Source organism: Symsagittifera roscoffensis, chromosome 4, assembly GCF_963678635.1.
Source record: "Symsagittifera roscoffensis chromosome 4, txSymRosc1.1, whole genome shotgun sequence".
In the NCBI taxonomy this organism is placed as follows: Eukaryota; Metazoa; Xenacoelomorpha; order Acoela; family Convolutidae; genus Symsagittifera; species Symsagittifera roscoffensis.
The window spans coordinates 34530676-34554779 of NC_087065.1; the positions used below are offsets into that span (position 1 = coordinate 34530676).

The 24104-nt window shown below is 35.4% G+C and overlaps 3 protein-coding genes across 5 annotated transcripts in view; 2 read left to right on the plus strand and 1 right to left on the minus strand.

Moving 5' to 3' along the window:
- The window catches only part of LOC134845226 (centrosomal protein of 152 kDa-like), a 152511-nt gene extending 145056 nt beyond the window's left edge, over positions 1-7455 (minus strand). For both annotated transcript variants that reach the window (XM_063862139.1, XM_063862137.1), the window contains exon 1: positions 7442-7455. The gene's annotated coding sequence lies outside the window, so the exon portion shown is untranslated. The remainder of the gene's footprint in view (positions 1-7441) is intronic.
- Positions 1-24104, plus strand: part of LOC134845227 (retinoblastoma-like protein 2) — a 179391-nt gene that overhangs the window by 122088 nt on the left and 33199 nt on the right. The window lies entirely within an intron of this gene.
- On the plus strand, positions 3401-9614 carry LOC134845228 (uncharacterized). Its single transcript, XM_063862143.1, has 4 exons — positions 3401-4156; positions 4569-4724; positions 4938-5166; positions 8433-9614. Exons 1-4 carry the CDS (start codon positions 3953-3955, stop codon positions 9542-9544), a joined length of 1701 nt encoding a protein of 566 aa, XP_063718213.1. The 5' UTR covers positions 3401-3952; the 3' UTR covers positions 9545-9614.

The window sequence follows — 24104 nt, forward strand, 5'->3', positions numbered from 1 at the left end:
TAGGAAGAAACTACGGCATATGAGTTTAAATCTTCTTTTTTTTCATGTCACGCCTTCTTGTGTCTGCAGCGCACAAAAACTTTCCACAAACCTCAGCCAAAAATAATTAACTCGGAAAAAGTTCAGTCAGAGATTTCAATGTAATAAATCACTCGGTTGCGACTGGGGCAGTCTAAATTTAATAATGGCAGTCAATTAAAGTAGGCAAAATTACACAAGCAAAAACAAAAATCATATTTTTTTTTTCAAATTTTTGACAATTTTGAAGAGTGTGAAGAGAGGTCGGCGAGAAACCCTTCAGATAAGACTAGCTTTACAAACGAAACTAACTCGAAAAAAAAATACATTTCTAGCAGTCGCAAAACGTTTCACATTGATATTCCAAAAACGTTCAATTGTGAACTGCGTAACTTAAAACGGCAAACGTCTATCAGACGTAGAACTATTCAGACGATCAACATCAACATGGAAAGTCAAACTCGAGCAACTATTCTGGAAAAACAGCAAAAAATATCAAAAATAAATATTTTTCAGTTTTTTCACAGTGCAGACGTTTCTTAGCATTAGCCTAAGAATTACATAGAGGAAAAGCAGAGCTTGGTATCACGATATATCACAAGCACAGCATGGCGTGCTAGCTGAAAAAAGGAACCGGAAGCCAGCGTCGCAAAATCTTTAAATTTTGAAAAATGATGAAAGAACTATCTACGATCAAACTTCGCGTCAAACTTACCAAGTCGAAAACACCTGAACAGAAACTCATATAGAATTTTTTCTCAAAATATCAGAATTAATACAGAAATTTAAATCCCCTTCCCCTAAGAACACACACGCACACAAAAACTCTTGCGCTCATCAAACTTGACGCAATAAGAGACTAAGCAAAAAGCCGGTAAAAAATAAGCCTAAACTTATTCAGCCGAAAAAAAAATAAAACGGCAAATTTAGCAATGCGAGTTAGTAAAAGTTCATCCAAAGTTAATGCAAAATTAGAAAAGATTGCATATTCAAAATGCTATAACATAGCCAATCGAAGGTTGGAAAAGAGTAAATTACGCAAGTAAACAAAAAAACACTGACTTTCTTGAAAAATTCTCAGCTTTCGAATTTCAGAGAAAAAAAAGATGCCCTTTAAGCTCTTTTAATTTCTAGAACAATTTATGATTGGCGCTTATTTGAATAAAAGAACCCAACTTGAGAAAACTGGATCAGAGGGTAGTTTTTATTCCGCTGGGAAATCTTAAAAATAAATTCCAATCCGAAACTAGAAATCGTTCACAATTTTTTCGCGCCATTTCCAAGTTCGTATTTGGAGAGTGCTATTTACGTCACTTTTAGCAGATGAATTTCAATTGAACTCAAAAAGTGATTATACCTAATTGCATCAATTTTTAAGAATTTTCACTGAAAAAAAAAAACAAAAATCAGCGAGACCTATATGAGAGTCTTCACTACGTTCATTACTCTTAAAAACTCAAAATATGAGTGTTGCAACAGAAAGGCCCAGTAGATGCAAGCGTCCAAGATCCAAATGTGTACTGTGAATACTGTGAATGAAGTTATTTTCGGGAAAAAGTCTTGTATCCAATCGCAATACCCTTGTTGATCGCAAAGGCAAAGGTAAAGAAACGTGTCGCGAGGGAAAAGTCTGCTTTAATATAAAATAAAAATGCCTGTCTTGACCATTCCAAAAATTAGGAAAACGGTAAATAAGCCGACGATACTTGAGTAGACGACCGTTGCACCAAAAAATATCCTCGAAGCTATGAAACCAACCTCAACATTAAAAGATATCCTCGAAGCTATGAAAACTATCTCAGCATGAAAATAAATTTCTTGCTCAATAAATGAAGCACTATTACGCTGAAAAGCCGATAAAACATACGCCAAGCCGATTGGACCGAACAAACCTTTAAATTAAAAAAAAATGAAATAAAACCATAACGGATTTGAAAACTTCTCTTGGACTTAATTTCCTAGAGAAGACTGCAGGAGAGGAGTCCTGTGAACAAAGTTGTTCATGGAGGAAAAGTCATGTTTACGATTGCAAGACATTTGTTCTTACAAGGGTCATTCTAAAAGAACTAAAATTAGCCTAATAAAGAAAAATATCACAAACGATTTTAAACTTATAAAACTTCAAATCTCAAACCAAGCCAACACAGTTGGGAACTAATCAATGAACCAAAAATCACTGGTTGGTTTTTTTTAAATTGGTTAACTTTCAACATTCTGAGAAAAATTTATAATACATTAAGGATCTTCCAACTCAGAAATCTTCCGTGGAATGCAATTTTACGTAGAATTAAACCAATCAAAGATAATTGTGTCAATAAAACAAGACAACTCTTTAAGTCCTTTTTTGAAACTAAAACCCATTCTTGATTTTTTGTTCATTGACACTGTTGTTTTTGTAAAGAGCAAGATACCTTTCTTTGAGCAAATGAAGTCATTTGAACCTAAAAGGATATCTTTTAAACATAGCTTTTAAACATACATACAAATTAATAATTTATGCTACATATTCAATATGCAGTAAAAAAAGCTTTTTTAATTTCCAGAATCTTAAATGATTAATTTCGATTTTAATAAAGCTGTCCCAACTTGAGGAAACTGGATCAAAAGGAAATTTTCTTGTTCCGCTGGACCTTTTAAAATTACAATCACTTTAAACAAAAAAAGTCAAGCCAATTTTTTTGCCATATGCACGTTTTTTTACTGTAGAAAGTAATTCTTCCTCCACTTAGCATAATTATTTCAGGTGAACATAAAACAAACATAGCCAACAGAAAGTTGGAAAAAATCAATAAAAGAGAAAAAATAGAATTTGACATGTTTTGTGAAAAACTTTAACTTTCAAAAAACAATGAAACATTTATTGCCTTTAAGCACTTAGAACTTCTAGGCAATTTATTGTCGACAATTATTTGATAAAACTAACCACATTTTATAAAACTGGATCAATAGGTAAACTTTTTAAATTTCAAACTTGATGTTTTTGCGACCTTTGCTGTTCGACAGTGGAGCTTTCCTTCCTTTTTACAAAGGCGATGAACTGAACTTAAAAAGAAAGCATAAGTCAAACCGCGAAAAACCGCGAGCCTGAACAAATTTTCCTGAAACAAAATGAAAAAAAATCATCGCGACCTATATAAGAGTTGGAACTACGTTCATCGACTTTTTTTATTAGAAAACATAAATAACATTGTAAGTTAAATAGTGGTTAATTATCTGAGCTGGGTAATGTTGCCTCGCCCGCGCAAATTGGCCCCAGAAACAACATAGTAATTCTGATGTTTTACATTAGTCCACTTATAAATTCGACCATAAAAGAAAATTCCATCCGATCAAATGCTGTTTTATATAAAAACTCTACATCAAATTAGTGATTCCAATCACCGCAATAAAAGCAGTTAATCAGTCCAGAGAAACCTTTAAAAAAGCTCAAGGTGCACTCATTACATCAATTATTCAGAAAACACAAAAGAAAATTTCATATCAGACATTTTTGCCAATCTTTCACTACATTTTACCATATCCTGTTGGTTGAAAAAAAAATTTTGAACTTTGTCAGATTAAAAACCATTTAAACTGGCAGGTTGCAATCTGCCTCAAGTCAGCAGATTCTACCATTATTGGCGAAATTTTCACACATTTTCGAACAACAAAAGCTCTTTAGTTGATGAAAACAACTTTTCATTTTTATCATAAAGCCGCGTAAACTATGAGAGTAACTGCTGATTTTAAATCAATAGACTTTTAAGCCACGCATACACAAATTCTATTAAGTATAAGCCAGAAAAAACATGTTTTTACCAACAGATTTTCAATGAATCTGCTTCAATTCAGTCAGCCATCAACGTAATGTGCTCGCTCTAGATATCAACTAATATCCAAAACTACTTGTTCAATAGCTGGTTAGAATTTTACTCCGAGTTGTTGAATTTTTGAAATGGCCAAAAAACTAGTGAACACCCGAAATCACAACCGGGATTATTTCGTATTTTCTCTTATTCCTGTGGCATTCGCAGTTTTGGGTTTCATTCACTGGCAAAATGTCAACAGAAAGTTGGGAGAGAAGAATCATCAAAATGAGTCATCTGGGCCTCCCATTGACTACTCCTTGCTTGATAAGTCAATCTGCCTGTTCAAAACAGTAAGTAAATCATATCCCCAAAAACAATATCATCTTTGTCCTCCCAAAAATTCCGAGCTCTTTAAATAAAAAACAGTGATTACCGATAGAAAGTATTATGCTTTAGAAAAATTCTCATTAACTCACACAAAGTTCTGCGTTAAATTTTCTTCATTCCAATTAACATCTCTTTGAATTAAGTCTAAACACAATCCCTAACAAAAATCTTACTCCTAAAGATGGATCATGGATCTTTTCAGAGCTCTCATATCTTATTCAGTGGTTTATCTTTCAAAAAAAATAATTTTGAAAGAGCCAGCCAGTTACAATCTTTAGAGTTTCAATAATTTGAATGTTGTTTTGGCCCACTATTGAAGAGGTCAAAGATTCTTTGAGCAGCCATTTCGCAAACTTGTCGTCTTTTCTGTTTCAGCAATACTGCGAGGCTCCCGAGAAGTACAGACGACTGGTGGACTGTTTCCACTCAGAGGATATCAAAGTGTATTATTTGAAGAACCAAAGCAGCTGTGTCGACTGCATGCTCACCCCTGGATTCCTATTCCCCACAGACGCCGAGGACACTTCCAAAGTTAGCATCTCGAATTACCTGACGCTCTGATAAGCATTTTCTCATTTTTCAACTTCAGATTTCCTGTTATTTCCAGTTGAGCCAAAATGCCTTTCACTAATAAAACCAACTTTCACAAAAACTAGTGAACTTAAGCCGGAATAGAAAACCTGAACCCGAAGTAAAGTGTGTTGAAACCAAGAAAGCTTATCAGCCTCGTTATTTTTACTGTAGATTGTGAAATGCTTGGCCAACACAGTGCCCCGAGTTCCCTTTCGGGTGAGATCAGGAGCACATAGTTTCAGTGGCACTTCTTTCATCCAAGAGGGGTTTATAGTCGATATGAAGCGACTGGGACGCATTTCTGTCAAACCAAAGAAAAAGGAAGTGACCGTGGGAGTGGGCAACAGAGTGGGAGAAATTTACAAGGCTCTAGAGAAACATAACCTGCTCATGATTGGAGGCAAGCATAAACAACCATTTTGATATTTAAGCTACATCCATTTCATTCCCAAAATGGTAAAAAAAAAACCATCAGCTCTAAATGATCATAACGCTCTTCATCAATAATGATCAACACAGAGGCGATCTTGGCTTTGAAAACTAGCGATAAGAAACTGATACGGACACTTTTTCCTGAAATTGGAAATCAGTCGGAACTATATTTCCAACAATTTTTTCAGATGAAATTTTTTTCTAATTAATTTTCATTTTCAAGAAAACATAGTCAAGAAAACATAACCCATTCAGTATTATTTACCGAGTGGCCATTTGGCCGACAGTTTTTTCGTAGACTGAGATGAACTGATCGCAAAAAAGGCATGAACAATTATTGTTGTCATAAAAACTTTTCAACTAATGAGTTTTAAAATTCGAGGACTCCCCGCTTTTCTACACGACAACCCTCCCAATATATTTAAAAGCTTTTAAATATATTTTTGCTCATCAATCGACGAAATATAAGAAAGATGACTGAGGCAAATTTAATAAACCGGAGCCAATTTAAGCAACACAAAAGAAAAAGGAACTTGTTCAAAAGAGTTGGTAAATTTACAAATAACAGGACTTGCAAACTTTTCATGCTTTGGAACTTAAGCCGACTAAAAAATTCAGCAGAAAAACAATACTCAAGGACTATCAAGCAGAAAAACAATTAAGCACACGAACATTTATTATGACTATTAAGTAGACAAATCAAGCAGAAAAATGACTATTCAATTTTTCCCAAAAAAAAACAATTCATTCAATTCATACGTATCTAATTAAGAACAAGGAGAGCCGGTTGCTGGGCAAGTAGCACAAAATGTTCCGACCATATTCATAAAAACTACAAATGAAAGTTCTCCAACTTATTAAGTTCTTCAAATAAGTGTCGTTTTTAATACGTGGTGGCATGAGAAAACTATACTCCGCCTGAAAAGTTAGTAAATTAAGCAACAACGAAAAACGGTTGTCTTCAAAAAATGAACGAACGAACTTGAAAGAAAAAAACTTTTAAAAATTTTGAATAATATTTTTTAAAGATTTAATTCGGAACTTTTCTTTTAGCCTATATGACCTATTTAAAAAGTTATCATCACTTTATTCGTTCGAATTTAGACGCAAACGGAAAAAAAACTCCAAACCGGTTTTTCTCGACACTGGGATTTTTTGGAAATTTTTTTAATGTCTTTCAAATCACGACTGAAAGGGTTTTAATATGATATATCGCTCAATCCAGTCCGATGATTAATTGTGGTACCTGTGATTGAGTGGAAAACAAAAAAAAATAAAACACAACCGAATACTAAAATCCTCACCAATTTTCAAGTAGCACAGAATTTTCAGAATCTGAACGAAAAATTAGAATTTAGGCGTATTCGACAGTCATAGTAAATAAGGTCAATTGAAAAATAGTTTGTGTAGAAAAAGGAATAAAAAACTTGAAAAGTTTCATATTTTTTTGCACAAATTATTTCAACTTTTAAAATTTTTTATTCCAAAATGGCGCTAGAAAACTCAAAAACTAACTGTAATCCAGTAAAACTAAATTTTCACGGATTAAATTGAGCATACATCAGCTATTGTATTTCAAACCCCATTTTGCTCGACAAAAAAAAAATTTAAAACTTTTTTAATGTCGTTCGAATCACGACTGAAAGGGCTTCAATTTGGTATATCACTCGACTCATTCCGATGATTAATTGTGGTACCTGAGATTGAGTGGAAAACAAAAACTAAAACACACCCGAATACAAAATTCCTCCCTATTTTTCAAATGGTCGGAACAACAAGGTCTAGCTGCGATTCGAACTCGAAGCCTTAAGTTCAAAAGCACGCGCTTGCGCTTTACCAAATGGGAATGAACTGAGATGGTTGAGGTCTGATAATAGAACCAGTCCTATTTCTTTAAGATTTCTTAAAGGGGTGGTCTCGCAAGTGAAAAGAATAACGCCATGTTACTATAACTAAAAAAAGTGATCGCTCTTCTAAGCACTAATCAACAAATGTTCCGACCATATTCATAAAAACTACAAATGAAAGTTCTCCAACTTATTAAGTTCTTCAAATAAGTGTCGTTTTTAATACGTGGTGGCATGAGAAAACTATACTCCGCCTGAAAAGTTAGTAAAATAAGCAACAACGAAAAACGTGTCTTCAAAAAATGAACGAACGAACTTGAAAGAAAAAACTTTTTAAAATTTTGAATAATATTTTTTAAAGATTTAATTCGGAACTTTTTTTTTAGCCTATATGACCTATTTAATAAGTTATCATCACTTTATTCGTTCGAATTTAGACGAAAAAGAAAAAAACTCCAAACCGGTTTTTCTCGACACTGGGATTTTTTGGAAATTTTTTTAATGTCTTTCAAATCACGACTGAAAGGGTTTTAATATGATATATCGCTCAATCCAGTCCGATGATTAATTGTGGTACCTGTGATTGAGTGGAAAACAAAAAAAAATATAACACAACCGAATACTAAAATCCTCACCAATTTTCAAGTAGCACAGAATGTTCAGAATCTGAACGAAAAATTAGAATTTAGGCGTATTCGACAGTCATAGTAAATAAGGTCAATTGAAAAATAGTTTGTGTAGAAAAAGGAATAAAAAACTTGAAAAGTTTCATATTTTTTTGCACAAATTATTTCAACTTTTAAAATTTTTTATTCCAAAATGGCGCTAGAAAACTCAAAAACTAACTGTAATCCAGTAAAACTAAATTTTCACGGATTAAATTGAGCATACATCAGCTATTGTATTTCAAACCCCATTTTGCTCGACAAAAAAAATTTAAAACTTTTTTTAATGTCGTTCGAATCACGACTGAAAGGGCTTCAATTTGGTATATCACTCGACTCATTCCGATGATTAATTGTGGTACCTGAGATTGAGTGGAAAACAAAAACTAAAACACACCCGAATACAAATTCCTCCCTATATTCCAAATGGTCGGAACAACAAGGTCTAGCGGCGATTCGAACTCGAAGCCTTAAGTTCAAAAGCACGCGCTTGCGCTTTACCAAATGGGAATGAACTGAGATGGTTGAGGTCTGATAATAAAACCAGTCCTATTTCTTACAGATTTCTTAAAGGGGTGGTCTCGCAAGTGAAAAGAATAACGCCATGTTACTATAACTAAAAAAAGTGATCGCTCTTCTAAGCACTAATCAACAAATTGGACAGCTTTTTTGTATATTTCGAGTGAATCCGGGTAATTAACTTCAAAAATTTGATGTTTTAGGAGACTGTCCAGACGTGGGTATCGGGGGACTATCGTCTACCGGAGGAACTGGTTTCACCACTCGCAAATACGGTATCTTAATAAACAGCATACTCAACTACCAGATCGTATTAGCCACAGGAGAAATTGTCAATGCATCTTACACTGAGAACCGAGACTTGTTCGACGTCTTGAGAGGCGGCGGGGCCTCTTCCTTTGGAATCCTGACCCAAGTGACCATGAAGTTAGCTCCTCTTGAACCCCAGTATGGACTCATTCGTATCAAAATAGACAAAAAAGGCATGGGCGAATGGATAAAATACTTCTTGTCTATTTCGAAGACCTTCAGTGAGGATGTTATGTATTTATACACGTACTTATTCGCAGACATCGTTATGATCCAAGGAGCTATCACAGGAGACTCTTTCGCTAGTGAGAGCAAACAGAGAGACTTGATTCAAGAACTCATTGGCAAAGCTCGAAATCGATCAATTACAATAATCGACGGCAATGTCTACAAAATTCCATATACTGATTTGTACAAATACACTTATGGCAAAGAGAGCTTTGTAAAAGCAACATCTCCAAAGAGCACTTGGATGCGCGATTTCAGACAAGAAGAAAACAGCAAAAGCGTTGGTATAATGAGTGGCTATATTTGCACGGACGACATTCCATTGGAGGTTTTCGAACACCTGGAAGAGCACTACTACAACCCAGAATACAGGGCGCACCTCGAACATAGTGACCTCGGAACAAATATAGAGCTATTTGGAGGCAAAGAGTTTCCTGACGAGGCTCATGGAATCTATGCAGGAAAAGGATGTAATGGGATTGTCACTACATATCCCAAGTTCACAAATAATATGTGGAAAAATGATCTGATTCAGAGGTACCTGACTGGATTCTGGAACATTTTGCGGCCATACACCAACTACTCGTACCGTGGTTACGAGGATCTTTCAAACGGAAGAACTGACCAACGCGGTCATGTAGGACTAATGGACTTACACTTTGCGGACAAGAAATATCAGGCGATGGAAGCGAAGACAAAGTATGATCCCATGAATGTTTTTAAGAACCAGATATCCATTCCAACTCTTGACTGCTATGAAAAGAACATTTGTCTCTAAAAAAGACTAAAATGACATATTATTGAAAAGAATATTTATATTGATCAAATACATTCTAATGTCACGTAAATATAGATAAATCAGGTTCTATATACAATGCAAGGAATTCTATTGAACAACCGCATGAAAAAGCATATCTTTTCGTAAAAAAAAACGGATCTTTTCAATTTTTCCAAAAAGAAGTGTGAAAGTGTTTGCCAGTTGAAAGTGTTTTCAAACGTACAAGTGTCAGTCAAATATTTATTCTCTTTTTTTTGGGAGGTAATCAGAAGGTCCAAAGTATCATAGTAACCGAGGTTACAGTCAGGAGTCCCTTCATCACGTATTCCAGTCAGAATCCTTGGAATTTTCTAGATATGGAAGTGATAATGATAAAAGTAGATGACAAGTGTTTAAGTCTTTTTCAATTAAAATCGATACGGGTTACGTTTCTTCAAAAAGAACACGCAACTCGACGCGACAAAATATAATATACAAGTGTTACAAATAAAAAATTTCGTCGAAAGTTATTTTGTCATTTATTGTTCCGAGTACGCAAGCCGCGTTCGCAATCTGTATTGCCAGGGAGATTCTCTGTTTTAAAAAGCTGCCTGCTCTGGGTTCCTCAGTGCATATGCTTAGGTTCTTACAAAGCTTGCTGAAAAAAAATTTCTGTGCTGGGGCCGGCCGCGCCCTGAATTTCAAAAGCTAGCGGTTGGAAAAGATATCCATCATTTACAAGATCTTTATACTTGTCAATTTTTCGCTCTTCCGCTTCAGCGGCAGCCGTACCAGGGTTATAAACAGACCCGGCATTAATCCTACAAGGAGCCTACTACCGTTACATCCCACAAGAGCTGCTTACCAACAGCCCATGGAACGAGCGTCAAACCGTCTGGTCGCTTCTGATCGGTCCTGTAGAGGTGTCGTGGTTCTAAAACAGACGGAATGTGAGTAGAAGATAAACTCTGCTTTATAAGGGCATTCAGGTTTGAATGCCTAGAGAATCTTCCTGCACTTTTGAGGCAAGAAAGACCATGCCAACCATCCTTGGTATCGTCTTTTCCGCAAACGCATTTATGCCGTTCGCATATTTTCGAGCCTAATCGAAGTCCTACCGCAATTCTGAGTTGTTGATTCGACAGTTTTAACCTTAAATTTTTGCATGGGATGACGTTCAACCATTCGGAGCCAAATCTATCTTGGAACGCGTTGAATCTTTTTAAGTCCGTTGGTTCGAGTCGTAAAATCAAGTCTGCAATTTCGCTGTCAAAAATTGGCTCCGTCCAATTTTTTGGATTTCATTTTCCAGAGCCATTTCAATTTTTCCAAGTTCAAACCAACGTTTAAGCGCATCATAATAGGTTCCATCCACATGCTCCAAACCAAAGATTTCGCTCAAGGCATCTTTTGCTCCTACTGCTGAGGCTAAGAAAGCGGGTAAAGCGAGTAGAAGAGTGGAAGAAACGCCCAAGCCACCTTTGGCTGCCGGGAGAACTGCTTGTAAAAACTTGTTATCATCCATTTTCACGTTAGTGACCTTGCATAACGAATTTCTTAGTAATTTGTCGTAGCGTTCCAAAAAATCCTTTTGCAAAAAACAAGGACTCGTACGCAAAAACTATAGGAGTTTTGGCATGCTAAAGCAATTTTTCAGGAGGTAAAAACCATAATGGGCGTCTAGTTTGTCAATGACATCCGAGATTTTTTCAAGCTCCTCAATTTTTTCGTCGAGCAATTCTTTTCGGCAAAGTTCGCCGATTGGAGATCCTAAAATGAGAAGTTCTTCTTTTGTTTTTATTTTGGGGCATATTTTTCGAAATTGTGTTAGTCAAATTATGTTTATAATGATATTAATTGTCAAATACTGAAAAACTTTAAAATACAAATTAAAAGCATTTAATTGATAGTACCGCAATCTAAAGGAAATTTTACTGAATTTGAAATGTACGAAATAAATCTTAAAAAATGTTTTTGCTTTTCTGTACGTAAGGATATTCTTGAAATTGATATTGTTATCATGCAACCTGTTCCAAATTGTTACCGATTTTTTGAAAAACGGTTTTTCAATGTGATGCCAGGGGAGAGACCTTTTACTAGACCGACCTTTTACCACAAAACTGACATGGACCTTTTACCAGCCTCAATAAATAGATTTGATTGACAGATGTAGTGACGCCGTTTAGTCTGGTTAAAGTCAATAGATTCACCGTTTCTCAGCGAAGTTTTGTTGGTTCTAACTGCTTCCTTTTTGAATCGTCCACTAATTTAATTAAATCTTAAGGAATTATTGCATTGTAGTCTGGAAAAAAGTCTGTCTGGTGAACGTTCGGTCTGGTAAAAGACTAAGCTCCGTATTCCCTATTCAATCTTTCGACAAAACACAATTTTTAATTCTTGTGTTCATGTTTATGTCATTGTTTTTATGTTGTTTTATGTTACTGGTAATACTTTGTGTTTTTACTTAAGATCGGACAATGAAGCGAACAATGAGTGCGTTCATGAGTGATCACCTTCTTTGATAGGAAAGGGTTTTTCGATCGACTGTAAAGTTTTATTCCCGCAGGCCCTTTTCTTAGGACCATTTTCACTTCGTCCATGTCACCAACTGGTCTAACAAAATTAGTAGCAAAAAGTTCGGACAGACAGAATTAATTAAAATGAGCAATACGCTTTTCGACATTTTTTGCATGCAAAATCTGAAGCCGAACAACCTTGATTTTTTTGTCAGACCAAATTCAAAGTACAAAATCTGAAGCTGAACAACATTGAATTTTTTGTCAGACCAAATTCAAAGTGCGATATCGTCGATTATCCGATAATTATGCTAGCCTTATTTCTATATACTACGATGAACATCCAGATTTTACTATAAAACAGTTCGACGCTTCGGATGCAAACGCCTACCGTGGTTTTAGGTTTTGAGCAAACTAATTAACAATCTCCCTTTTCTTGATAGTGGCAATTGTTGAGTAGATCCCGAATCTCTGCTGTATGATATTTCGATGTTATGTTTATTTCAGTTTTAATTTCCGTTGATGTCTAGACAGTTGCTTTTTTTAACTCATTTTGTCTGTCCGAACTTTTTGCAACTCTCTATATTACCCCGAGATGTTTCATTTTGATTTTTTGTTAATTAAAATTTTTGTCCAAATCGTTTCTGTATTTTTTCATCTTTTCTAACATGTTTTCTACTGAAGATGATAAGTTCTGTTTTTAGCATTCAGTTGGTGTAAGTGTCTCCGAAAGTACTTTGATAAAATATTGCAAGTTCTCTTATTCAGCTCATTAAAGCTCATTTCTATTCAGCTCATAGCTCATTAAAGCGCATTTTTTATTCAGCTCATATATCGAAGTTATAGTGGTCAGAAATTGCATCGAAGTTAACCATGGTAACCAAGTTACATCACTCGTCCTTCATATTATAGTCCAGCCAAAAACCCTCGGAATTTTATAGATCAAAGAAAAAACAAAATGATACAAGGAGGTTAGATGCTACTACAAACAGGGAATACTTTTACACTTTTGAGCTTAAAAACAAAAATTTTTGTCAGAAGTGGTTTTAATCATTAATTGTGCCGAGTACACAAACAGCATTCGCAGCCTATGGTTACGTAGCAAACGGAAGGGCCCCAACAGTAGGCAGTCATAATAATAACAATCAGTTTAGTTTTCAGTTATAAATGTAAGTTTCTTCAGGTCTCTACAGTTGTTATATTCGCATAAAATGCCCCAAGTGCATGTGTCTGATTCGTTGTAGCGAGTTTTGAAAAACTTTGTGTACATTCCTAGAAGTCTGTTTTTGCATTCTGGGTCAAACAATATGTAGTAGTAGTAGAAGTAGTTGAGGCTTCTGGGAAGTCACGCTTCCCAAGGGTTTATGAGTCCCGTCATTTACATGTTTTCATCAAGTTAAGTTTGAGTTTCGAGTTTTTTCCAGTTGTTACAGTGAAAGCATTTGCAGATAATTCTCCAAGTGCATCTCTTTAGATAATTGAATTTTCTGACAAAGTAATCCCAATAAAGTTTGCTTATTGATTTTTTGTCAAGATGGATCCCATATTCTTCGTAGTGGTTGATGACGATGTTGTGTAAGAGTTTCGTTGTGAAAAAAGTTATCGTCTGATTTGTTAAGTCTGTTTTTGTTGACTGCATGTTCTCCTCTGCTGTTTTGGCGAGTTTTTTCTTCCTTAGAAGATTCAACAGCAATTGATATGTCATATGTGGTATTTACTAAGGATAAATTTGAAGTATTCGTTGTCACATTTGAAGTATTCGTTGTACAGGTTAGCAAGACGACATGCCCGAAACCAGAAATCCGACTCGCACTTCTTTAGACGCATTTGTTTGCAGACAAAATTTCGTGTCATTTGAGCTCTTCGGTTTCCATTGTCAGTGATGTCAGTAAAACAGACAAAGTCATGAGCCAATCAACCAAACCCAACAATTCCTTCGACGGCCAAAGACGGAAACACTGAATCATCAAATGAAAGAGAAAAATGTGAATTATTCAATGACTATTTTGTCAGCGTGTTTGGCACAAAAGAACATCATACCGTTATCCTCTTTCCAAAAAGTGAGCTGAATAGATTTATTGTTAACCAAAGTCAAGTTAGCGAAATAATGAGGCAACTTATTGTCAATAAATCAATGGGACACGACAACATTGGCAATCTCATTTTGAAATCATTTTACAAAACTCTAAGCAAATCACTTACCTTTATATTTCAAACCTCCATTAACAAAGGAATTTTTCCTGAAATATGGACAGTTAGTGTAGTAACCCCTGTTTTCAAGGAAGGAAGTAAGACCGATGTCAGTTGCTATTGACCAATGAGCCTACTCTGCTGCTGCTCAAAATTGCTTGAAAAAATAATATTTGACAAACTCTATACTAAAGTGAAATACAGATTACCCGAAAGTCAACATGGATTTCGAAAGCGTAGATCCGCCACAATTCAACTTCTGCTATTTCTTGACCGAGTATACGAATTGAACGATCAACAGGATGTACAAGAACTTGCAGTTCTATACTTGGATTTTGCCAAGGCATTCGACACTGTACCTCATGATATTCTGCTTACGAAGATCAAAATTTTTGGAATTGGCGGGAAATTGCTGCCACTGATATATTCATACCTCAACAACAGAAAGCAATGCGTTAAGATTGAAGACTGTAGCTCAACCCTAAAAGAAGTCACCAGTGGAGTTCCGCAAGGTTCAATTCTGGGACTGCTGCTGTTCTTACTTTTCATAAACGATCTACCTGAAACCACGAATGACACAGACAGTTTTGGGTATGCAGATGACTTTAAGGCCATTCTACTAAATCAAACTTCCCTTGACACTGCAACTCTGAAAATAGAGAAATGGCTACATGAAAACAAAATGCAACCCAACATCAAAAAATCAACGCTCCTCGCCATCAAAGGTGATTTAAAAGCTAGTCTCCTGAACAAAAATCTGTCCTCAGTAAACTCACAGCGTGACCTAGGACTGATTGTGTCCAACAACCTCACATGGAACGAAAATTGCTCTCGTCGGACATCCAAAGCAATTAGTGCTCTCTTCCAGATTAAACGAAGTCTGACTATGAAAAGCAGTGTGACCACCAGGCTTAACGCATATACTGGGTATGTAGTACCCATAGTAACATACGCATCCCAAGCATGGACTCCTAGCAGATCGAACATGGAACAACTCGTACGAGTTCAAAAGTTAGCAACAAAATGGATTTTGGGGACAAGCAAAACTTATACTGAAAGACTGAAGCACTTGAACCTTCTTCCTTTGAACCTATACATGGAAATGCACGACATTTTAATACCAATAGCCCTGCTTGAAAATCGTTACGATGTAGAAATAGAACGAAAACCATCTGAATCATGCGAAATCACCCGACAGTCATCAAGAGGCGAATTTCAAATCCCAAAAAGCCGCTTGCAAAGAACGGACGACAATTTTTTCAGACGAGTGAAACATCTATACAACTGTCTTATCCGAGCCTGCCCAACTTTTAGCCTTAGACCAAGCAAAGCGACTCTGACCTACATATACCAGAAATACTTCAAAAAAATGTACAGTGAAGTCAACAAATGTACATGGAAACTCTTATGCAGATGTGGAAACTGCAATGTTTACAACAAACTGAGATAAAACATGGACTGTAAAAGGGGTGAAATTCCCTAGAGCTAATGCTCTGAAGCCTATTCTGCTACTACTACTACTACTACTACTACTACTACTACTACTACTACTACTATTACTTAAATTTGTCTCACAGAATTCTTCGAATTTTGACCAGAATTCTCTCTGTTAAAGCTTCAACATCCCTCACATTTAATTCAAGATAATAAACAAACAGTATATTTGGTAGAATTTTTGTTTTCAGCTTTCAAACGCTTTTGCCCTCTGAGCTGAAAACTAAACCCGCGAGAGGATTCCAGTAACTTGGATTCTAGTTACTGGAATAGATACGATAGGTTTGTGCCTGTTTGTCGAGCTCCCTTTGGGGGTTTCAGAGACAGGTCTGTCAAGTAGTTCTCTGATCTGGGGTAAGAAAAGAAGTTTCTGGCTTGGGGAGTCTTGTGGTGCGCCGCTCGACCTTCTGAGCTCGGCGAGGTAGTGTAGATAGTGGGTCAGCGTAAACGCTTGTCCACATGGTCATGTATGTGGAGTTTTTGGTGATTTTCATCCGTATCTCAGATATAAACCATCCTTAAACTCTAATTTGTCGATGGAAAATTTGTACTTTTCAGAGGGTAGCAAACACTTTAATTGCGAACTTAAATTTTTTCAAAAGGCAGGGCTTAGGATGTGGGTTGGAAATTTTTAATGCTGGAAAAGGTCCGGCTGAATCGGCCACCATAGAGTCGATTTGCCTTGATGTCAAATTGAGCGTCATCTTCAGTAGTGGTTGTTTTGTTGTGAAAGCTTTCGCCTTCCAATGATTGAAGTTTCGGCTCTATTTCAACATCGTGACATACTTCGTCCTGGAGTGTTGCTGGTATCACAAATTTCCTGTCTTAAGTGAAAATTTATTTTTCATAGTCTCATATATTAAGCTGCTGTTGGTAAGTTTTGCATTCGTGCTTTCTATTGTGTTCCATACTGAAAACGATTTTCTGAAATGAATAATTACAGCTGAATCTTTCTTGAAAGTGTATTTTGTACGCGAGACTCAAGTAAAATTTATTTTACCCTAACGCCGCGCCATCAACATTATGAAAAACAACCAGGAGTGTACAAGTATAGAACGCTTGAAACCTTCAGGATGTTAAAACTGTTATCATATCAATTGTATGAATATAACTCTTAGCGACACCAAGAAATTCCAATAGTTTCAATGTCCTATGTATTTTAATGTGAAATCTGTCAATAATGCTTCAATTGCTGATGACTTATTGATACATAAATATGTAAATACAGTTACTTGTAATGTTTGAATGCTCACGAGAGTATGAAAGGACTCGCTTGCTACTTTGGCAGAAAGTCTTTCAGATAAAGTGAATGGCATTTTCTACAGTGTAAAAAATTTTACTTTTTGGCTGGTTTTTCTGACGTTTTTCTTGATTTTTCTTAATCAACCCTAAAAAAATGGTCGTAGGCAAACGACAACTATGAGCTCTATGAAAATTAAAAAAAAATAGAACCAATAAAGTTTTGAAGAGACTTTTGCTAAACAGTAAACTTCAAACGTTTTCGCAACTATGTGCATTGTCAGGATTATCACAATAAATTAATCTAAATGACGATAAAACATCAATATACAAATATTATTTTCAATAATTCACATACATTTTGCTTTAAAACCATCATGTTAAAAAGTTAGCCAATCACAGTTGACTTCTAAATTACTATTAAGATAAAAAAACTTTTAACCTCTTTTAAGTATTTGTTCCCTAAACCTCTTACTCAAGGTTCAAGCCCGCCCCAGACAGATCTTGAGCAGAGAATAAAGCTTATCAGCAGCAAGCTCGAATAGGAAAAGAGAAAAGGAGAAATAAGGCTGGCTGCTTCAGATGACAAGATTGCACTTTTTGATTCCTAACTATTAAAATTGATATTAAAACACCCAAAAGGAGCTGATATAAATGCCCCAAACCCAAAAACGCACAAAGCAATAATGTCTGCTCCAAATGGTTCCGGAGCCAGTCCGGACAGATTGTTTCCAAAGTTTTTAGGACGTTATTAGTAAATCCAACGGCAATGCGGGGCTCAATTTCTTAAAATCGCTTACTCAGCTCCTAAACTTATAGGTGAAGCTAAAGTACCGTAACAGCTAAGACCTTTCTTTTCTACAGAAAAACTTCTCGCACTCGTAAAATTAGACGGAGGTTTATGACCAATTGCCATCGGCAACACGCTCAGACGCATCGCGTCTAAATGCGCAAGAAGCAAGGCTCTCGCAGTGCGACAAAATTTTTTTGAAATTTCTCAAATATAATATGGTACTAAACGAGGAGCTGAAATTGCTGCACACTCTTGAGAAGTTTGATAGAGCGTGTTGACAACCCGAAGTGCTCCGTTTTACTTGAATTAAATTTCAATAATGCATTTAGTATGCTTAATAGAGAAAATATGCTGAATCACGTATTTTCGGACCGCCTGGAGTTGTACAAAAATACTCATTGCGCCTAGTATAAACCAAGTTATCTCTTTTTGCGGAAATTGCATCATTATGTCGGAGGAAGGACATAACAAGGTCATCCCCAGGCTCCATCGCTTTTTGTTGAAACAATGCAGACGCTAGTAAAAAAGCTTGAATCCAAAATAAACGTTTAAAAAATCCAAAAATAATCTTATAGCCTTAGGATGAACTTGTAATTTTGGGTTAACTAACCAATCCTTGCTAATTAACCAACTTTATTCCATATCTAACTTTATCACTTACTTGCAAGTGCTGAAACTACTTGTAGTTTCAGCACCAAAACATTTTGAATAAATCTTTGAATACAGTTGTTCTTCAAACTCCAAGAACTAACTCGCCTAAACCAGTCAACACTAGATCTATTGAGACTAGGAGATATAAGAGTAATATTAAGATTGGTATTAGACTAAGTAGTTGCGCGAATCTATCCGACCCAAAATAATATAGCGTGACAAACAGACGGTGTATTTTATCTGAATTTACTCTATGCGTACAAGCCAAAGGTCATAACTCATCTGGACCAAATCTCGACCATATAACTTAGAGTTAGAAAATTGCAAGATTGCAAAAATTTACACGGAATAGATTATTGAATAGAAATGTCTCTGAGTCTCAAAAAATATACGCAATTTTCCAAACAATACAAGAATTACCAGGTTTTGCAAGAAGACCAAGATCGAGGCGCAAATAACGATCAGGAAATGGACGACTCTACTACATGATAGTACGACGGAAACCGAAACAAACTTATGTATTTAGAATACTTTATGCAGTAAATTTAAGTCTTTCATTTACTGACATGAAAACTATTTGAAGAACAATTCTTCGACAACCATTTTGATGCTAAACCTATTATCTATACAATAACGACTGATAAAAAAACACAAGTCGTTTCCTTTAAAATCTGCATTAACTCAAAACTTTTGAATAAATAATTTGTTGATTAAAAAACACAAAAAGTAGTTAGGATTAAGATTCCTTGTTAGTTCCAAAAATTAACACACATGATGTTTCTCATCTCAGCCTCATCACCTAAAACATAACAGCATAAAATCAAAAAAACTAATATCATCTAAACCTTCATTTTTTTAATTTTCTTAAATTTTTACAGAAAATCATATCAAGGCTTATCCTTGCTTCCCATAATTCAGTTTTTTTTTCATAAACAGATCATCAAGGCTTTCCTTGGATTTTTAACTTCAATGAAAACTGAAGTTATGTTATTCAATTACTGATCATCAAGACTTTCCTTGGATCAAATCAGAAAAATTTTGTTCTTACCGTCCCATAATTTTTAATAGTGTCTAGCGAACTCCAACGTCGATTCACTACCCAACCCCAATAAATAACCCAGGACTAATAGAAGTTATTGAAAAACTAACCATTTTAATTAAGTTAGACAGTAAAGAACTTCGGTTACTTATCCTTCACTTGAGCCCTTTCTCTTAGATGGCTCAGGCTAAAATCCTTGCACAATTAGTAAGTCATAAAATAGTACCTAAACATCTACATGTGTTCTAATTCTACCCGAACCATGTGAATGGATTTACTACTCTCCAACCTTTGATCGCAAATCACAACGCCTAGGTAAGATTCAGTAAATATTCATAGACTAAAACCGAGTCACGAGAAAGTAAATATCATTCTCACGAATTGCTGTAATTTCTCTCCAACCGGTCATCCACGACAATCTATGCCCCGAATAAACAGTTTCTACAAAACAAAAGCAAAATATCAAAAAACGATTTTCAATACGACGAAACGAAGTCTCATAATCAGAAACAAACACAATACAGGAACGTCAAGACCTAAAAGATTCAATAAACAAGATTAACCCTATAGAAAATCAATTATTTTTTTCTGACTCAGAAGCTAAAAGACCATCATCAATCAGTGGAAAACGCAAAATAAAAAAGGCATATATAAATTATATGCTTTACAATTTACGCCTATATATTACGCCTATATAGTTGGAATCAACCAATAAGACATATTGAATGTTACACACTAACAGTTCTACAAAATCAAACATGATCGAATATAACGAAAATTTTCATGATAACTCGATACTTCCATTTTTCATAAACCCACAAAGTGATCCCGCCTGATGACAAGTACAATTTTGTCTCAACTTAATTGAAAATTTATTTAAAAAAGGAAAAGCCCATGAAAACAGGGATTTCCTGACGCAAGAATAAGATGACAACTCCTTGACCACTATTTCAAAGGTATAAGTAATATCACATCAAATTACGGTATTTTCACAATTGAGATTTTATCGCCAAAATTAAATCATTCTACACATCAAATACAAACAGAATATAAACAGATAAAGAATTCTCGAAAGTTTTCACAGACTGTATAAAAAACATACAACACCAAAATTTTTAAAGAGCAATTTCAATATTCACGAATGATGTTTCTTAAGATATTTATAGCTGTCTACCTATATTGAAATCTGTCAATAATGCTTCAATTGGTGATGACTTATTGCTAACTAAATATGTAAATACAGTTTTCTACAATGTAACAAAATTTTATTTATTGGCTGGTTTTTCTGACGTCTTTCTTGATTTTTCTTAATCAACCCTAAAAAAGTGGTCGAAACAAACAAAAACTATGAGCTCTATAAAAAACAAAAAAATAGCACAAATAAACTTTTGAAGAGAATTTTGCTAAAAAGTAAATTTCAAACGTTTTTGCAAGTATGTGCTTCCTCAGGTTTTCACAATAAATTAATCTAAATGACGATAAAGATCAATATACAAATGTTATTTACAAAAATACACATACATTTTGCTTTCAAACCATCATGTTAATAAGCCAAAAAATTAGCCAATCACAGTTGACTTCTAAATTTTTATTAAGATTAAAAATTTTTAACCTCTAAAAGTCATTTAACCTAGTAAAAAGTATTTTTCCGTAAACCTCTTACTCAAGCGTCAAGCCCGCCCCAAACAGATCTTGAGCAGAGAATAAAGCTAATCAGCAGCAAGCTCGATGAGGAAAAAATAAAAGAAGGAATAAGGCTGGCTGCTTCAGTTGACAAGATCGCCCCTTTTCTATTCCTAACTATTAAAAATGGTATTAACACACCCAAAAAGAGCTGATATAAATGCCCCAAACCCAAAAACGTCGATAGTTTTTTCGTAACTAGTTCGAGGTGTACAAAGCAATAATGTTTGTTCCAAATGTTTCGGGAGCCAGTCCGGACAGATTGATCCCAAAGTTTTTAAAGACGTTATTAGTAAATCCAACGGCAATGCAGGGCTCAGTTTCTTAAAATCGCTTACTCAGCTCCTAAACTTATAGGTGAAGCTAAAGTACCGGAACAGCTAAGACTTCTCGTTTATGGAGCAAAACTTCTCACACACGTAAAACTAGACGGAGGTTTGCGACCAATTGCCATCGGCAACACGCTCAGACGCATCCCGTCTAAATGCGCAGGAAGCAAGGCTCTCGCAGTGCGACAAAGTTTTTTTTTGAAAATTTTCAAATAAAATATGGTACTAAACGAGGAACGGAAATTGCTGCACACTCTTGAGAAGTTTGATAGAGCGTGTTGACAACGCGAAGTGCTCCGTTTTACTTGAATTAGATTTCAATAATGCATTTAGTATGCTTAATAGAGAAAATATGCTGAATCACGTATTTTCGGACCGCCTGGAGTTGTACAAAATTACTCATTGCGTCTAGTATAAACCATGTTATCTCTTTTTGCGGAAATTGCATCATTATGTCGGAGGAAGGACACAACAAGGTGATCCCCAGGCTCCATCGCTTTTTGCTGAAACAGTACAGACGCTAGTAAAAAAGCTTGAATCCAAAATAAACGTTTCGTGTTTACATGAGGGAAAAAAGCCGGCGACTACAAGATAGTGCTCCGAGACATTAAAAAAATTTTGAAAACAGAAAAAAAATATGGTTAAAACTAAATAGAGAAAAATGTGAGCTTTAAGGACAGACCACAAATACATAGTACAATACAAATATTGGTCAGATTCAAAGATAATACCTAAACATAATCATATAATCTAAGGATGAACTTGTAATCTTGGGCTTCCCCTTGGGATCCCCAAAACTTGTAGGAAAGAACTGCTAAAGGAAAAAAATAATTGAGTTGGAACAAAAATTGCAAGATAATGACAAGCTGAATGCACATTATGCTTTTTACCTCCTATGTTTTTTGCGTACAAGTACTTGTTTTTTGCAAAAAGATTTTTTTGGAAAAAGACGATCGAAGTTTAGGAAACTCTTTATAAAAGGTAACAAATGTGAAAACGAATGATAACCAATTTTCACAATCAGTTCTCCCACAGCCAAAGAAGGCTTGGGTGTGTCATCCGCTCGCCTACTAGCTTTACCCGCTTTTTTAGCCTCAGCAAAATGAGCAAAAGCTACCTTAATTGATATTTTTGATTTGGAGCACGAGGATGAAACATATAATGATGCATTATGATTTTGGTTTGATTCAGCAAAATGTGAAGTATCTCGGAAAACAAAAACAAAAGAAACGGGACGGAGTGGAATCAGTTCTGAACTAGTATTTATAAACCAATTATATTATGGATAAATTACCACTATAAATTATTACTAACTAACCAATCTTACTCCATCTCCAACTTTGACACTTATTTGTAAGTGCTGAAACTACTTGTAGTTTCAGCACCAGAACAATTTGAAAAAATCTTTGAATACAGTTGTTCTCCTTCTGTATAAACTCCAAGAACTAACTCGCATAAATCAGTATACACTAGATCTATTGAGACTAGGAGATATAAGAATAAGATTAAGATTGGTATTAGACTAAGAAAATGCAGGAATCTATCCGGCCGAAAATAAGATAATGTGACGAACAGACGGTGTACCTTGTCTGAATTTACTCTATGAGTACAGGCCAAAGGTCATAACTCATCTGGTGCGACCAAAACTCTCGAACAAGACCTTAAATAACCAAGAATTAGACAACAGAACTTCAAATTAGACAATTGCAAGATTGCAAAATTGTTAGACGGAAAAGATTCTTTAATAGAAATGTCTCTGAGTCTCAATAAATCTACGCAATTTTCCAAACAATACAAGAAATAGCAGGTATTGCAAGAAAACTAAGATCAAAGTTCAAATTGTTGAGCAAACCGTCACTGAGAAACACCCTCCCGCAGAGCCACTAAACAACAACTATATAACATCATGCTCCGAAGAAACAATCCCTTTCCACTCATCCACCTTCGATCAAATAAAGGCCCAGAAAATCAGAAAGCCTGCCATGACAACACATGGTTCTCATGGACCCTCAGGCCTAAATGCAAATGAGTGGATACGCATACTAACCCACTTTGGCTATCAGTCAATTGAATTATCAAAGAAACTAGCCAAAATCGCACAGAAAATATTGGCAGAAATACTAATCTTGAGCTGCTCGAACAATATAATGCCTGTCGAATAATTCCTCTTGATATAAACGCAGGAGTTAGCCCAATTGGATTAGGCAAAGTAAAACTTAAAGAGCGATCTTATGTTACTTGGAGCAAATCACCAACTATGACATGGCAAAAAATGTGGCATCGAATATGCAATTCATACGCTTAGGAAGCAATACGAGAAAACAGATTCCCATGCAAAATTACTGATAGACGCGGGAAAAGCATTTTCTAAACCGGAACCTGGCTTTGAAAAACATTGCAAGTATGTGCTTTTCTATACTACCCGCTATGCAGAACTCATACTCAATCCAACTAAATTTTTCGTACATGAAAACATTATCCTATCTAGAGAAGGAACCACACATGGAGACCCATTACCAATGGCGATGTACGGGCTAGCCATTTTACCTTTAATAAAACTAGTCAACGATAACAGCTCAACTCAAAAACGGTATGCAGACGATGGGAACGCAGTCGGAAAATTGGAAAGCCTGCAAAGAGCTCTTGA

What these genes read in the sequence shown, in the direction of transcription:
- LOC134845228 (XM_063862143.1), top strand. Translation starts at nt 3,953, where the DNA reads ATGGCCAAAAAACTAGTGAACACCCGAAATCACAACCGGGATTATTTC. An exon ending in CAATCTGCCTGTTCAAAACA is followed by an intron (nt 4,157 to 4,568) that starts GTAAGTAAATCA and finishes TTTCTGTTTCAG; the next exon opens with CAATACTGCGAGGCTCCCGA. An exon ending in TAACCTGCTCATGATTGGAG is followed by an intron (nt 5,167 to 8,432) that starts GCAAGCATAAAC and finishes TTGATGTTTTAG; the next exon opens with GAGACTGTCCAGACGTGGGT.